The sequence below is a fragment of the Pholcus phalangioides genome, unplaced genomic scaffold (genome assembly GCF_987345545.1).
Source record: "Pholcus phalangioides strain wild (caught in Gottingen) unplaced genomic scaffold, Ppha-v1.0 ptg000022l_1, whole genome shotgun sequence".
In the NCBI taxonomy this organism is placed as follows: domain Eukaryota; kingdom Metazoa; phylum Arthropoda; class Arachnida; order Araneae; family Pholcidae; genus Pholcus; species Pholcus phalangioides.
The window spans coordinates 16,956,811-16,972,643 of NW_028301615.1; the positions used below are offsets into that span (position 1 = coordinate 16,956,811).

General features: G+C 37.1%; 1 protein-coding gene across 1 annotated transcript; it reads left to right on the forward strand.

The window, feature by feature from the left end:
• The first annotated feature begins 124 nt into the window (after window positions 1-124).
• RfC38 (replication factor C subunit RfC38) lies at window positions 125-15,819 on the forward strand. Its single transcript, XM_089249761.1, has 8 exons — window positions 125-313; window positions 2,897-3,102; window positions 3,234-3,331; window positions 5,648-5,829; window positions 6,279-6,415; window positions 7,105-7,203; window positions 11,675-11,744; window positions 13,610-15,819. Exons 1-8 carry the CDS (start codon window positions 227-229, stop codon window positions 13,796-13,798), a joined length of 1,068 nt encoding a protein of 355 aa, XP_089105887.1. The 5' UTR covers window positions 125-226; the 3' UTR covers window positions 13,799-15,819.
• Window positions 15,820-15,833: the final 14 nt, after the last annotated feature.

The following is a 15,833-nucleotide window of genomic DNA, read 5'->3' on the forward strand; positions in this document are numbered from 1 at the left end:
TTATTTAAGATACAGATTTTGTATAAAAACAATTTTATGTCTGTTTACATGATAAATTAATATTTTCTCTGATTTCAGTTTTTTTTTTTTTATTCATTCACTGCAAGGTGAAGTAAACTCATTGACTCAAGACATTACAGGCGGGAAGAATTTACAGATTTGTAAACAAAGCCAATGAAAGTTGATATTTTCCTTTGATTCATGTAAATTGGTATTAATTGGGAAAATGGCTCTGTGGGTTGACAAACATCGACCGAATACATTCGCCAAATTAGATTATCATCTAGAGCAATCATCTCGATTGAAGAAATTGGTGCGTGTGTATAATCAAAAAGCATTATGTTTTCGTTGGTTTTTATAAATTATTTGTTATCATGTCCCTTCTCTTCAACATGGGAAGATTGACTGGGCGACAGCCCGAGTTGTTTCTTAGCATTTTTTCCACCATTAGGAATTTTATTGGGATGCGGAAATTTCGTCCCTGACCCTATGAGTGACCAAGTGAGCTGACTCGTCATTTTAACTTGTTCCGTGGGGGGGAGGGCAAAGAACATATACTCAATATATGTTACTGCTGAAGCCCGTGGCCAGCACAGGTGACCCGGCCAATGTCCGAAATTCGGGCTTTTGCCGGCCCCAATACCTATATCAATCCCTATGATTTGCTGTCATTGCCGTGTTGGTGAATTTTTTATGATAATTATGGTCATTTATAATTAGCCAAAGGAATCTGAATATCGACATTGCGGTGACTATCAAAGGAATCTGAATATCGATATTTTAGTGATCCATATAGGGGCCAGCAAAAGTCTGAATTTCAGACATTGGCTGGGTCAACTGGGCTGGCCACTTCGAGGCTTTGGTAGTAGCATATTTATATATATTTCACCTTGTTTGTCCATTTCTATTGTATTTTTTAAAACCAGAGGTGTGATTACCCCCCAAATGCCGAACCAGCAAGTGGGTGAGTGACCATATGAGTAAGTAAGACTTTGTGACTGTATGGTTGAGTAAATGACCATATGAATGATTAAGTGAGTGACCACTACTAAAGCAGACATGTAACTCGTCCATATTCCAGTGCGGAACTTCTAATGAATTAGTGTGTGTTGTGAACCTAACTGTAGCGTTTGTGTCTGTGTAATGCTTGTTATATATTGTGCTGACATCTCTCTGCCATCAAATTTTCCAACTATGAGTGAAGTGCAATTGAGATATTTTAATGGGGTAGGTTGATCGGCTTGCATTGGCACCTCAAAGTTGGGAACCACAGAAAAAACCAACTTCAGCCGACCGCGACAGTGGGGTTCAATCCCTGGATCCTCAGGTCACTAAAAATCACCACCGCAGCAGGTGATTGTGAGTGACTGCATGAGTGAGTAACTAACCATATGAATGATCAAGTGAGTGGCCATCACTCACACGTCACACACTTTGTCACTTGTGAGGTCACTCGGAACAGCTTTGGTATAAGGGACACGGCAAATTGGCAACTTTTTTCCGGCGATAAGTTGCCATCGTTGGCGCACTCTGGTTCGGTGTTGTTCTGCTGGGTTGTCGCTGTTCTGAAAAATTCTGCCAGGCAGCGTTAGTTGTTGTAGCGCGTATTTTCAAACAGCCGTACAGCCATTTTGTCGTTTGTGCTTGTTCTGAGTGTTTGGATTACATTTTCGTCGCTAGTCAGGTTGTATTGTTCCCTTTTTTTTCCTTTATTTAAACAGTGCCCGTATTTTATTTATACCCTGATCGCTTTATTATTTAAACAACGGTCTGAGCTTTATTTAAACCCAGATTGATTTATTATTTAAACAACGGTCCAGGCTTTATTTTAAACAATGCTCGGGTTTTATTTAAACCCCGATCGAAAAAAAGTCGCCAAAAATCGCCAACCTGTCCCTTATACCAAAGCTGTTCCGCAGAATGTTTTGCATTGTTCTGCAACAAGCCCTAGGCTAACTGGAAACGTTCTGTAAAATCCCCATAATAATAAAAAATCCCCATATTAGTGTTTTCTACACTTTTCCTAAACTTCCCAGATTGTTATGCAATGGCACTATTGTTCTGCGACATACATTGTAGATTTCTTCATATTCTGCTTTGGGGACACACCTCAAAAATATCAGGTGTATCTCGAACACATCCTGAGTCAATAATTCTTCCTAGAGTCTTCCGGCGATGAAACATGTGTTTTATACATGAGTCTATTTAAAACAACCATAAGAAAATGTTTATGGGAGGGGCAAATCTGGTGATTGTTGTGGCCATACGATTGGTCCACCACAACCAATCCAATGCCCGGGAAATGTGACCTTCAGATGTGTTCGGACTTGTCTGCTGAAATGTGTGGAAGCTCCATCGTGCTAAAACCGAATATGGCGACAAACAGTAACAGCATTTCTGGCAGAACTTCTTGCAATGTTAAATACAGTCAAATCCCGTTTTAACAAATACTGTTATAGCAAAAATCTCATTTTAACGAACACTTTTCTAATCCCCCAAATAATTTACATAGGAACAATGCTAGGTATCCTGGAATTCCTTTATAACGAAATTTCGTTTTAACGAAACAATTTCTCCAGTCTCTTGGCATTCGCTATACCGGGATTCGACTGTAATTGCAATCATCAAGTCTTGAGGGCAGAATCTACGAGCTCCAGATGGCACTTGTGCACCTATGTTCCTGTGTAATTTTGGATCATTATCGTATGCCTGAACTGCCCTTTCATTTTAGTGATTTTTTTTTTTCTATTGAATACTTTGTATATACACACACAATGCAAAATGGCATGCATCGATTTGTGGGAAATTTCGGATTGGAATTTTCGCAAGGTGCATGTACAGTGAAGTAAGTACAGTAGTCTAATAATAATATTTATTCAATTATGTTTCTATCTAGATCAATGGTGGTGACTTCCCTCACTTGTTGGTGTATGGTCCATCAGGAGCTGGGAAAAAGACTCGAATAATGTGCCTCCTTCGTGAACTCTATGGTCCAGGAGCAGAAAAACTAAAGATAGAGCACCAGATCTTCACAACTCAGTCCAAACGCAAAGTTGAAGTTGTAACAATCTCGAGCAATTATCACATTGAAGTCAATCCAAGGTAATTTCCTGAATTTTTTTTCTTCTTCAAGTCCTCTGTTGCTGGAGATTGAATGAACTATGTTCTGTATTCATTTTGATTCGCCGTTGGAAGAGTGCATGTGATGAGCTTTGCTTATTTCGTGCATTTAGTGACGCTGGAATCTATGATAGAGTTGTTATTCAAGAACTTTTGAAAACTGTTGCTCAAACACATCAGCTTGAAGCATCTACTCAAAAAGATTACAAAGGTATGAATACAAATTTTATCTTTTTATTGTTTTCATTAAAAACAAAGTAATAAAATACCTAGATATTCTGTAGTTTTTAATGAATTTGATTTTTATACTTCAAAAACATTGTTAATACATTTTAGTTTAATAGGTGTGCATAGTAATATAGCCCACACCTCTTAATGGGGGGGATCTGATAATAATGACCTAATGATAACTATATCCAAAAATAGCGCTTTGTAAGTACTATGACCATACATCCTGTTTGGTCAAACAGAACAACTGTTTTTCTTCCCACACAATTAGCTGAAAAATTATCAATCATTTCTTCTTTTTTTTTTTAATTTGAAAACAGGACTTCTTTTTTTGCCTTTAGGCTAAAATGCTGTATTTTTTTATTCAGCCATTGTGAGACGTTAGAATAAAACTGTCTAATGTGTATCACAACTCATGATACTTTTTTTTATAATGCACAGTACTTTCCATGCAAGCGACTGTGGTGGTCGACTGATGGACTTACATCACGAGGATCCAGGTTCAAACCCCACCGTCACTGCAGTGGTGGTCAGCGGCAGTTGGTTTCCTGCTGTTCCCAACTTCAAGGCGTGAATGTGGGCCGATCTCCCCGTTAAAATGTCTCGCTGCAGAGATCAACGTTACAATTATTCATTCACTATGAGTTGAGGAAAAACTCAGTTTGAAAATTTTATTGCAGATGGCAGCACTATACATATCAAGTATTACACAGAAACAAACTTCACGGAAGGTTCATTGTATGTACACACAATTCCAACATGTACCATTTCGTTAGAAGTTCCACAGAGAAATATGCACAAGGTGCATGTCTGGTTTAGTAGTAGTGCTTTCCATATATTCCCTTCAGGCAGTCTCTTGGAAAAAGAAATTTGAATCCGGTCAACTGGAAGAACTAAATAGAAAAGACTTTTTTATCACTACTTTGCCCTCACTATAGGAAAGCCATTGCAAAAGCATTTCCACACGGATATGGATCACAGCGAATACTATGGACCGATGACGACATTCAAGTATGAAATTGTTTGTCAACGTGGGGGGGGGGGGGGGGTTGATGAAGAATACCTTATAACCTCCTACATAGTCTTGCAGCATGATTACCATAACGTACTGGAAAAAATATAAGTTTTGCTGTACCTTAGCTTCAGAATGTACAAGAAACTTCAGATGGAAATAAAATTGATAACATGGTTTTCTGTGTCTGATCTAATGAGTAAATACATCATGGACAAATTTTATTAAGAGGTTCACTATGAAGAAGGTCAGCTGAAATGGCAAGACTGGCCCATGATGCATGAGAATATGAGAGGATGCTTTTCCTCAATGTGTGTCTAGAGCAGAATTTTTCAGTTAGCACTTATCTGAGGACCCTTTGATGAACCACAGGGGAAACCAAGGACCCTCCTGCTGTATGTCATAGTCATTCACTTCAGTGGTATTCTATTGTCTGCATTCTAAAACACATATTGTCGGAGCACATATATGTATTAATTCTGAAACACAGACCTGTGACCCTGTTTTTGACTACGTCAGGTATAGAAAAAAAAATAGTTGCCTACCCATGCTCAGTATCCATAGATGTTGTTCATCTGTATAAGAAGCTGTAATTTGATAGTTTTTAGAAATATTGATCGTGGGGTAGAGAAAACTGTGTGTCATGTGACCAAAATTAGAAGTGCACTGAAAGTTGCCGTCATGAGCCCAAGTTCAATCCTGAGGGATGATATAGAGAAGATATTTTCCCTAACAAGCTTGAGCTGACCACCATCTCATTATTAGTAGTAAATAGCAATATAGCGATATGGCCAGAGTTGGTGTTTGGTAATAGACTAATTGGGGGGGGGGGGGGGGAACAGGAGACATCAAATTTAAAATTTATGCAGAAGTTGACTATAAATTGTTGTCAAAAAATAAAATGGCGGAATCATTGAATATTCCAAAGATTAGTTCTACTTTGTTCACCCTATTTAAAAACTTTGCATTCAATTATAAAAGCAGAAGAGTTGGGGTTTCCTTGTTCATGTAGTCTATCACGGGAAGGGAAATTCCAACAATTGGAAAACGTGGAGAAGTTAAATTTTATTACTTTTTTTCGTTATAACGAGTGTTGACTTTATTTATATATCGCCAATCCAATATATCTTTTGAAACCTTCATATAACAGTATTAATTTATGATAGGGAAATTTCTGATTTTTTTTCACTCTTACATTGATAAATTTTGTTTTGAATCTAATGATACTCTGTAGTTTAAATATAGCTCTTTATTTAGTAACAAGTGCTCCAACTTTTTATCTTATAGTGGTAGTTCTGAATGAAGTGGACAAATTGACAAAAGAAGCTCAACATGCCCTCAGACGTACCATGGAAAAATATATGGCCACGTGTAGGATCGTTTTATGCTGTAATTCAAGTAGCAAAGTCATTCCAGCGATTCGTAGCAGGTGTCTCGGTATAAGAGTTCCATCTCCAACTATTGAAGAGGTTTTTCTCCATTTTATTATTATTACTATAAGTTGCAGTTGGGGGAGAAAACTGTTTTTGTAGAAATGCCATGGTTTTCCATGTATGGCAAAGTATTTTTAAATTTCCCTTGAGAATTTCGTTACATTACTAATATAGCATTGAACATTGTGCAGTGAAGAAAATTTAGGTCACTATCTCCTAAAATATCAGAAGGTTAGAGAGTTAAAAATATTATATTAGCCATGGCATTAGCTATAAGCTCAATTAAAAATTGACTTTGAAAGTAACACAAGCTGTAATCAGTTTATGGGAAATTAATTTTTAATTGAACATGAAGGCTACATCATAATTTCAAATTTTAGCTTACATCCAGTAAATACAGGTAAACTTTGACATTTGTTACACTTGCATTTTGTAAATCTGATAGAAATCCTCTTTCAAGTATTGTTTTGTTTGGTCATTTTCAGATTATTGCAGTGCTTCAAAAGATTTGTAAAAAAGAATGTTTAACCCTACCAACGGAACTTGCTAAAAGGATCGCCGAACAAAGTGGTAGAAACTTGAGAAGAGCTATTCTCATGTGTGAAGCCTGTAGAGTCCAACAGTAAGTTTGCATAAGAATTCTCAAAAATGTCCACACAAAAACAAATCACTTGTTCTGTTCTGTAGTTTCAGGACCATGATACATGGACAGTATTTTTTATGATAATCTTGTGTTCGAATCGGTATAGACTGGGGGGGGGGGGGGGGGGGACTCTCTATTTTATTAATTTATATTGTGAATTAGGAAAATGTTTAATGCATGCAGCTGAAGTCAAAAATACATGAAATTCAAGTTATTTCTTAACACAGTTCAAAACTTGTAATGAAAATAAGTCATTAACGGTTCTCTGTAATCACAAACAAGGTTTTTAATAATGCATTTTTTTTGTGAATTTTATTGGGTTTCAAGCCATGCAATATTTTGAATTATTAATTTTTTTGAAGCAGTAATGAATAAATTTGAATTAGTCATGTGATTTTTATGAAAAAAATTAATAAATGTAGACCTCTGGCTTGTGGTACAGGTTAGCTATCCTTGTTGTAAGTAGTCTGGCTATGATGTGATTTAAATTCATGCTCATTGATATGTCTAGATCAGCATCCTAGTGAAAGATGAGGAATCAGCTTGCATATGCTCTAAGTAATAAACATAAAGTGACTATAGTAGGACAAAATGAATTTTATTTTGTTGTCTCTTTAAATACCTTATTAGAGATTGAGCAGATTATATTATCGATTTTGTATTTTCAGGTATCCATTTTCAGCGGACCAGGAGGTTGTTCGGCCGGATTGGGAAGTATTTCTTCATGACACAGCCAATCTCATTGTGCAGGAGCAAAGTCCAAAAAGGTAGAATTACACAAAAAAAAAATTCAAGGTTTTTTTTAGCTTTATATCAGAAATAATACCGATGTTGGTTTTGGCTATAAAAATCTTAATTGATAAAGATTTCTCTGTTTATACATTGGCTCCTGCTTATAATGTTTAAAAAAAAAACCATAATGAAAAATATTGTAAGTGGGAAAATATATATATACTAGGGGGGCTCTGCCCCCCTGCCGCCTTTGGCGGCCAACCCCCCCCCCCCCTCCCCACTTCTCTCCCGGACATATCTTGTTTATTTCGTCCCACTTCATCAGCTAGCTATGGAAAAGGGGAAAGGGACGTGTGAAAGCACCAGCCTACTGAAGAAGCGAATTTTAATGAAAATAATAATAAAGCAATAAAAAACAAATGAGATTCATCAAGTATCCCCAGAAAACTTCCCCATGGGGGTCCCCAGATTCAATTCGCTTAATTTCAGTAGGGGCCCACACTGGATATATCTTGGGCTACCAATGTGTTGCAAATTTTACAATGTTAAACCACAAAAATCAATGAGATACATTCAGGGGCACCGAATTACAACCTGCCAACATTTCCATGAAGCCCTGACCTGCAAGCTTGTCGCACACCCCCCTGTGAGAATTTTTCATTTTTATCAATTTTACAACGAATAAAATCAAGGGCCCCACATCCAGTAGCGGGGACACAATACGCAGATTTTTAGTGGGGCCCCAGACTGGCTGTATCTCGGATTTCGGCAAATTCTACAACAGAAAAGAATGAGATTCATCCAGGGCCCCCAAAATGAAACCTGTAAACATAGGGCCCCCGACTTGGAAGCTTGTCGGTCATCCCCCGGAGCGAGTGTCATGAAAAATTTTCATTTGTATTCGTTTTACCAACGAATAAAATCCAGGGCCCCAAAATGAAACCTGTAAACATAGGGCCCCCGACTTGGAAGCTTGTCGGTCATCCCCCGGAGCGAGTGCCATGAAAAATTTTCATTTGTATTCGTTTTACCAACGAATAAAATCCAGGGCCCCCAAAATGAAACCTGTAAACATGGGGCCCCGACTTGGAAGCTTGTCGGTCATCCCCCGGAGCGAGTGCCATGAAAAATTTCCATTTGTATTCGTTTTACCAACGAATAAAATCCAGGGCCCCCAACCAATTACCCGGGACACCAATTCGCATACTTTTGGTGGGGCCCCAGACTGGCTTTATCTCGGGCTTCCGCTGTTGCGAATTCTACAACAGAAAAGAATGAGATTCGTCCAGGGCCCCAAAATGAAACCTGTAAACATGGGGCCCCCGACTTGGAAGCTTGTCGATCATCCCCCGGAGCGAGTGCCATGAAAAATTTTCATTTGTATTCGTTTTACCAACGAATAAAATCCAGGGCCCCCAAAATGAAACCTGTAAACATGGGGCCCCCGACTTGCAAGCTTATCGGTCATCCCCCGGAGCGAGTGCCATGAAAAATTTCCATTTGTATTCGTTTTACCAACGAATAAAATCCAGGGCCCCCAACCAATTACCCGGGACACCAATTCGCATACTTTTGGTGGGGCCCCAGACTGGCTTTATCTCGGGCTTCCGCTGTTGCGAATTCTACAACAGAAAAGAATGAGTTTCGTCCAGGGCCCCAAAATGAAACCTGTAAACATAGGGCCCCCGACTTGGAAGCTTATCGGTCATCCCCCGGAGCGAGTGCCATGAAAAATGTTCATTTGTATTCGTTTTACCAACAAATAAAATCCAGGGCACCCAAAATGAAACCTGTAAACATGGGGCCCCCGACTTGGAAGCTTGTCGGTCATCCCCCGGAGCGAGTGCCATGAAAAATTTTCATTTGTATTCGTTTTACCAACGAATAAAATCCAGGGCCCCCAAAATGAAACCTGTAAACATGGGGGCCCCCGACTTGGAAGCTTGTCGGTCATCCCCCGGAGCGAGTGCCATGAAAAATTTCCATTTGTATTCGTTTTACCAACGAATAAAATCCAGGGCCCCCAACCACTTACCCGGGACACCAATTCGCATACTTTTGGTGGGGCCCCAGACTGGCTTTATCTCGGGCTTCCGCTGTTGCGAATTCTACAACAGAAAAGAATGAGTTTCGTCCAGGGTCCCAAAATGAAACCTGTAAACTTGGGGCCCCCGACTTGGAAGCTTGTCGGCCATCCCACGGAGCGAGTACCATGAAAAATTTTCATTTGTATTCGTTTTACAAACGAATAAAATCCAGGGCCCCCAACCAATTACCCGGGACACCAATTCGCATACTTTTGGTGGGGCCCCAGACTGGATATATCTTTTGCTTCCGCTATCGAAATTTTTCAATGTTAAAGCAGCAAGAAAACAATGAGATCCATCAAGGGCCCCTGGAAATGAAAACTTTTTACTTATATGTGAAATCTTCCCCGGGTACCCCGACCCTGTGTTGGGAGCACTGCTGTTGTGTGTGTATATTATACATATATATACCTCTCGGCATGGACCTCCCCCCCCCCCCCCCCACAAAGGAAGGGCTGACAGGGGCCACAACGATTCTTATCACTTTTTGATTTTTCACACTATAAATTAATCACAGAGGGGGCCCCTGAAAAGCTGGTTTGGGGGCTCGAAATCTAAATTCCAGCCTAAGGGCTCTGCTGTAGGATGTAGGAGCCTCTTGGTACATGCACATAACATGATCCCGATGGGTCAAATGGGTCCCGATATGTGAATATCGACCCAATATCGATATATGATATCATATCGATATATGAATATATGAATAGGAATGTGAATATCGATATATGAATACCGACTTCCGTAACAGATTTCCGTCACTCAAAAACTCACTTCCGTCACTCGGTTGCTTAGCAACAGGCCCTTTTCGAGTTTGTTTGTGAGTTTGTGATTTTATATTATAGAATAGATATATACACACACACACACACACACACACTTTAAACGGGAAATCATGATTCAAGAAAGATTAGAGAGTTCTCGATTAGTAAAAGTTTAGACCATGAAAATAAGTCACACCAAAAACTTAAAAATGCTCTAAGTTTGAACATTGTAAGTGGGATCCACTGTGCTATAACCACTTTCCACTCCTAGTATTAAATACACATGACGGCACAAAAATTCATGCATCACACTAGATATGTTCTCAAACTGGTAGGTGCACATGCAAACTTCCAGCACAACTCATCTGGTAGTAAATGGCCCATGGCGATAGACCAGAGGTTTGCTCAGTTTGAAAGAAAAGAAAAAGTTGATAAAGTACTAAGAGGATATTAAATTTTTAGTATGAATTTGATAAATCAGTGACAAAATATTTGTTAGATTCTGTATTCTGTTTAGCCATCACTTATCTTGTTTTTTGTTTTGTTTTTTTTTTGACAAAAGAATCTTAAAAATACTTGAATTTGTAATGTTTTTTTTATTCATTTATCAACGAGATAAAGTAGAACACATGTTTCCGAGGATAATGTCACCCTCCGCTATCCATGCGGCCATATTGAAGGTTTTTAACAGTTGGCTGATGCAAAGATATATTTAGGAAAGAAAGAATTCAACTGCCTGCGGGGAAAGCGAGGGCAGTTAAATTTTCTCTCTTACCTAAATATATCTTCGCATCAGCCTGCTGTTAAAAACCTATAGGCCATAGATGTTGCTAATTCAATTAATATAATGAACTAAACCAACTGAAAAATATCTAGAATAATGGGGTTTTTTTTGTGTAAAAAAAAAGTTCTTGCTTCTAGTTTTCATCATATTTCATTCCAATTTTATTTAGTCACTTGTTCAGTGTAGCATAACTAGGGATAAAGTAAAGATAATTTTCATATTTTGCAAGATAAATGCAATAAATATCAAAATTTGATTTTTACCACTTTTCTGAAAAATCATGATAATTTACACTTTTTGAAGCGAAAATATTTATTGATATTGCTGAGCACTTAATTCTAGAACTTTCACCTATGAACAGTACCTTAATATTTGAGTAATTAAACTATAAAAAAAAGTGTGTCATTAGTTTAGTTCCTTTCGCCGAATTAATGCGAAATTTTTCATTTGAAAAATATCTTTGCGGACTGGCTTGGCTTTCAAAGAGAAACACAATTATCTGCATTGGCATGGCATGAATAGATTTTTTTTTTTTTGAAGGAATGCAAAATTTTTTTGATTTGAAAAATGTTTTTGCAGATGAGCCCAAAATTTTTTATTTCAAAATTTTTTTGTGGGAGAAGCAAAATTCTTGACTCTCTTTTAAAATTTTATTTTGTAGATTAAATGTATGCAAAGTTTCTAATTGAATTATTTTTACGAATGAATGAATGCAAAATTCTTAGATTGAACTTATTTTTTAAAATTTGGGTTCTTTTATTTGCAAAATTTATGATGTAAATCATGTCTCTAAACATGACTTAATAGGTCATTGCGATATTAAAAGATAAAATTGAATCTGATCCTCAAATAAGATTGTTTCTTCTTTTAATAGGCTTTTTGAAGTCAGGGGAAGAATATATGAACTCATTTCCCATTTAATTCCTAATGACGTCATTTTCAAGGTAAGCATATCTTATCATTACTTTACTTAATGATAAATACCTGTAAGGATAAATTAGTACTAAATATTCTTCACTGGTGAATCTTCTTTCGACCCACTAGGAGCTGAATTTTGAAAAAGCCCTTCTTGGTTTATCTTTACATCATGAAGTAAAACTTCTGAACAAATTTTATGACTATATTTTCAGCAGTTTTTATTCAGCATGATTTCAATATGTAACCTTTGAAACTTCCCCCCCCCCCCTCTTGACGGTCGGATTTCACCCTTCTTAGTGAGTCTTTATGTTATGAAACAAAACTGTTGATCAAATTTGATATTTGTAGCTCCGGTGGGTCCGGAGTTTCTTCTAAATTTTATGTCAAATGAAATTTTGATCTGAAACATGGCTTTATAAATGTAGAAAAGTGCTAACACGCATGCACCCTATATGGTATCTGTGAGCAGTTTGCTGAGCCCTTGCATAATTTGAATGAGATTATAGGTTACAATTGTTTATGAGACAAGCTACAAAATGACCATTTGCAAGGATCAGAATGTGATTAGTATATCAAAGAAACTTGCTCTACTTCTCCAGAACTTGTGTCGTAGAAAACTGACAATCACAGTCATAACCAATTTGTGTGTGGGCAGAAAAGAAAAGCTGAACCCCACGTACACTTGTGTAGATATGCCTTTAACATTTCATAATTGGTCACATCAGGACAATGGAGCAGGAAAGTTTTTCGCAAAAGAACTAAATTCATATATGCAGATTATATGTGAAAATCCTCCCCCGCCTTATGCCAGAAACATGAATGTGCAAATTTCAAAAATTGGAGAAATGACGTTTGAATATGTACGTCTGGATGTTATTTTCCTAAAATGTTTGGTTAAATTTTTGGGAACTTTGTTAAGTTTTTTTAAGTTTTACCAGAAACCACAATTGCATCTCTGGTAAAACTTAGATAACAAAATAAGTGATCCAACCCAAAAAGTGAAAATTTTTGCACATTCATGTCTCTGACATAAGAGGGATGATGTGACAATTCTCACTGCACTTTTCCGTGTATATGCATTCTGTATATAATAATACCTCTTGTAACAGCACCTTCCTCTGGTTTCATTATAAAAGTGTTTTGCTGTGTATTTGAAATTGTGGTAGTTGTTTAAATATGGAAATACAGTCAGTTCTCGATTTTGCAAACCTCTAATTTATAAACATGCTCTCTTTTAAGAACTGGTCTTCTGTCCCAAACAACATGCCGTAGAGTTAATGTTAAAATCTATTTTGCAAACTTTGTTTTTCTTCCGCTATTTTTTTCAGTTATTTTATTCTTCTAGCTGCCTCTCAGTTCATTATTACCTTAACTAAGAGAAAATAAAGGAAGAGAGAGGAGAAAAAAAAAAATTTTTTTGAATGAAATTAATGTGTGCCAACTCTCTTTCTCCCTTACACAAAGACAGAAATTGCCAAAAAGTATGGGATTCAAAAAATCACATTGAGTCCTCAAATCAAAGATCAGCAAAAGATCGTTCCTGTGGCTAGTGATTCCAGTGACATTCCGCTATCCTGAAAATACTTCAGAGAAATAAAATTCTCGTGAAATTTTATCCTACATCAATTCTATGGAATCTTATATATACTAAAATGTTGCAATGAAGCAAACAAAAATAAATGATTTTTATGGAAATCATCAATAAAGGGGGGAATGACTAACTCATTTTTTATTTCCCGCATTTTTTTACCATCGTCTCTCCCATTTAGGAACTTTTGATTTTACGTACTAATTATCAAGTCCGTACAGGTTCATGAAAACGAGCATCAGCTGTACGTAGTGATTTTATAAATTGTTTTTTTACAAAGCTTTCAATTGTGTGATTTTACAGGTTCTACTGAAAGAACTCGTTTCAAACTGTGATGGGCAACTGAAAGGAGAAGTGACTAAACTTGCAGCATTTTATGAACATCGCCTACAGATGGGCAACAAAGCGATATTCCATATAGAAGCATTTATAGCCAAGTTCATGGCTATTTATAAAGATTTTCTTGATTCTAGTATGAATGATATCTTTTAGAAGTGAAAAACAAAATTTAAAAATTTCCATTATTTTCAGTTTACAAGCTCAATATTTTTTTCTTTTTTTGGTGAATAAATTTGTGTACATCAATCAATCTGTAAATATTGTGTGTTGCTGCTTCTAACAGCTTATTCAAGTTTAAAACTGGTCGTATTGATAAATTTTGCGTGTTTATGCGGGCAATACTGTGACCTCTCTCTACCTAGCTCCGACCAAAAATTGGCATATGATAATCCTGCACCATTGATGTCACATGGACAAGAAATTCTTCTGAGTACTATGGAAATTTTCTCTTTGTTTGGTAATTTGTATGATATGAACAAATGTTTTACCTACTGTATTTGGGCAGTATGAAATTTCCATGGAAAAAAATATCATTTTGTATAGTGATTATCAAGAGGCAACAATTTAACATTAGGAGGGAAAAAGTTTCCAAACAAAGCTTGAAAAACTATTGTTGTGGAGATATTTATCATTGTAGCGAGGTTTCTCAGTGTCTATATATTAACGTTATCATGCCCCCCACACAAACCATAAAATGTAAGGAGGATGCTTAAAATGACATCAGAAAGGAGGACGTTGGAAATCTTACTTTTTCCTATATTCTCTAGTCAGTCAGTAAATGGTACCCAATGTTCAGATGTGAAATTAATATTCAAAGACTGCACGAAAACAAATTGCTGCAGGGCAGAGTAATTTAGTGACCTAATTTTTAAACCAACATAAGTTCAAGGGCGATTAACCAAACACCTTGAACCCTACAGAGGAGGGGGAGGTGCATTATTATGTTGTTTTTTTTTTTTGTATGAGTGAAAGGTTTTCTAAAGTCTTAAAGCCAGGCTCAGTTTTATGAATTCTATTGACCCACATATTGAATTCACCTATGAAATAGAAAAAAATAATATGCTGCCTTTTCTCGATGTGCTCATTAAAAAGACAGACACTGAATTTTGTACATCTGTGTACCGTAAGCCATTCGCTATCTCCATGCCACCTCATGCAAAATCCTTTCATCCTCCCAATCAGAAACTTTCGGCATTTTCTTCTTTTGTTTATCGAGCACTAAAACTTTGCAGTGATTCAGCCTGCCTCCAGAATGAACTCAATATCCTTCGTGACATCGCTTCTAATTGTGGTTTTTCACCTTTTATCATCGACAAGATCCTCAAAAAAATGACCCAGACATGCACCACGAACCTACTCCCAGCTGACTCAAAACAGTTTTCTAATCCCGTTGTTCTTCCATTCGATTCTTCAAGTTTCATGATCTCTTCTATCTTAAAGAAATTTGACTTCCATACAATATTCCAGCCAACAAATATATTCGCCTTTTCCCATCTGAAAGATCCTATCTCACCCTTCAAAGAATCTGATATCTACTTTATCCCATGCAAGAATTGCGAAAATGGATATATTGGCCAAACTAAGAGAAATCTAAATATTCGAGTTCTCGAACACCGAAAGCATGTTGAGAAGGGACAGACGGATAGTTCGGCTATTGCACGACACTGTTGGCAACGTTCACATTATTTTGATTTTGATAAAGCGTTTGTTTTTAAAAAAGCAACACACAATTCCGAATTGAATTTTCTCGAGGGATACTTCATCAGAACATGCCAGAATTTCCTTGTTAATGATGGAAGAAAAAAGCCACCTATTTCGTCAGCTTGGACAGGCTTCATTAACATCAGTCGTGACAAAACTTTCAACACTTTGCAACAGATGGCTCCCCAATTCGCATCCAAAGACCACTCAGACGCAGCAAATACAAAGGTGAACTCTTCGGATGACCAGACGTAAACATCACCCCTCCACGACTAATTCGTGTGAATTCTGACCACGAGGTCCTGATGATGGCTCTCCATTGAAGAGCCAAAACGCGTCAACCATTCGACCAAATGAATTTATTTGTCTTGAAAACGTGGCTATTTTTGTATAAATAACAATTCATGGAAAAAATTCATTTCTATTTTCTGTGTATTATGATTAAGTAATTAAAGTTGAATTTTCTACTGCAATAGTTAAAATGATT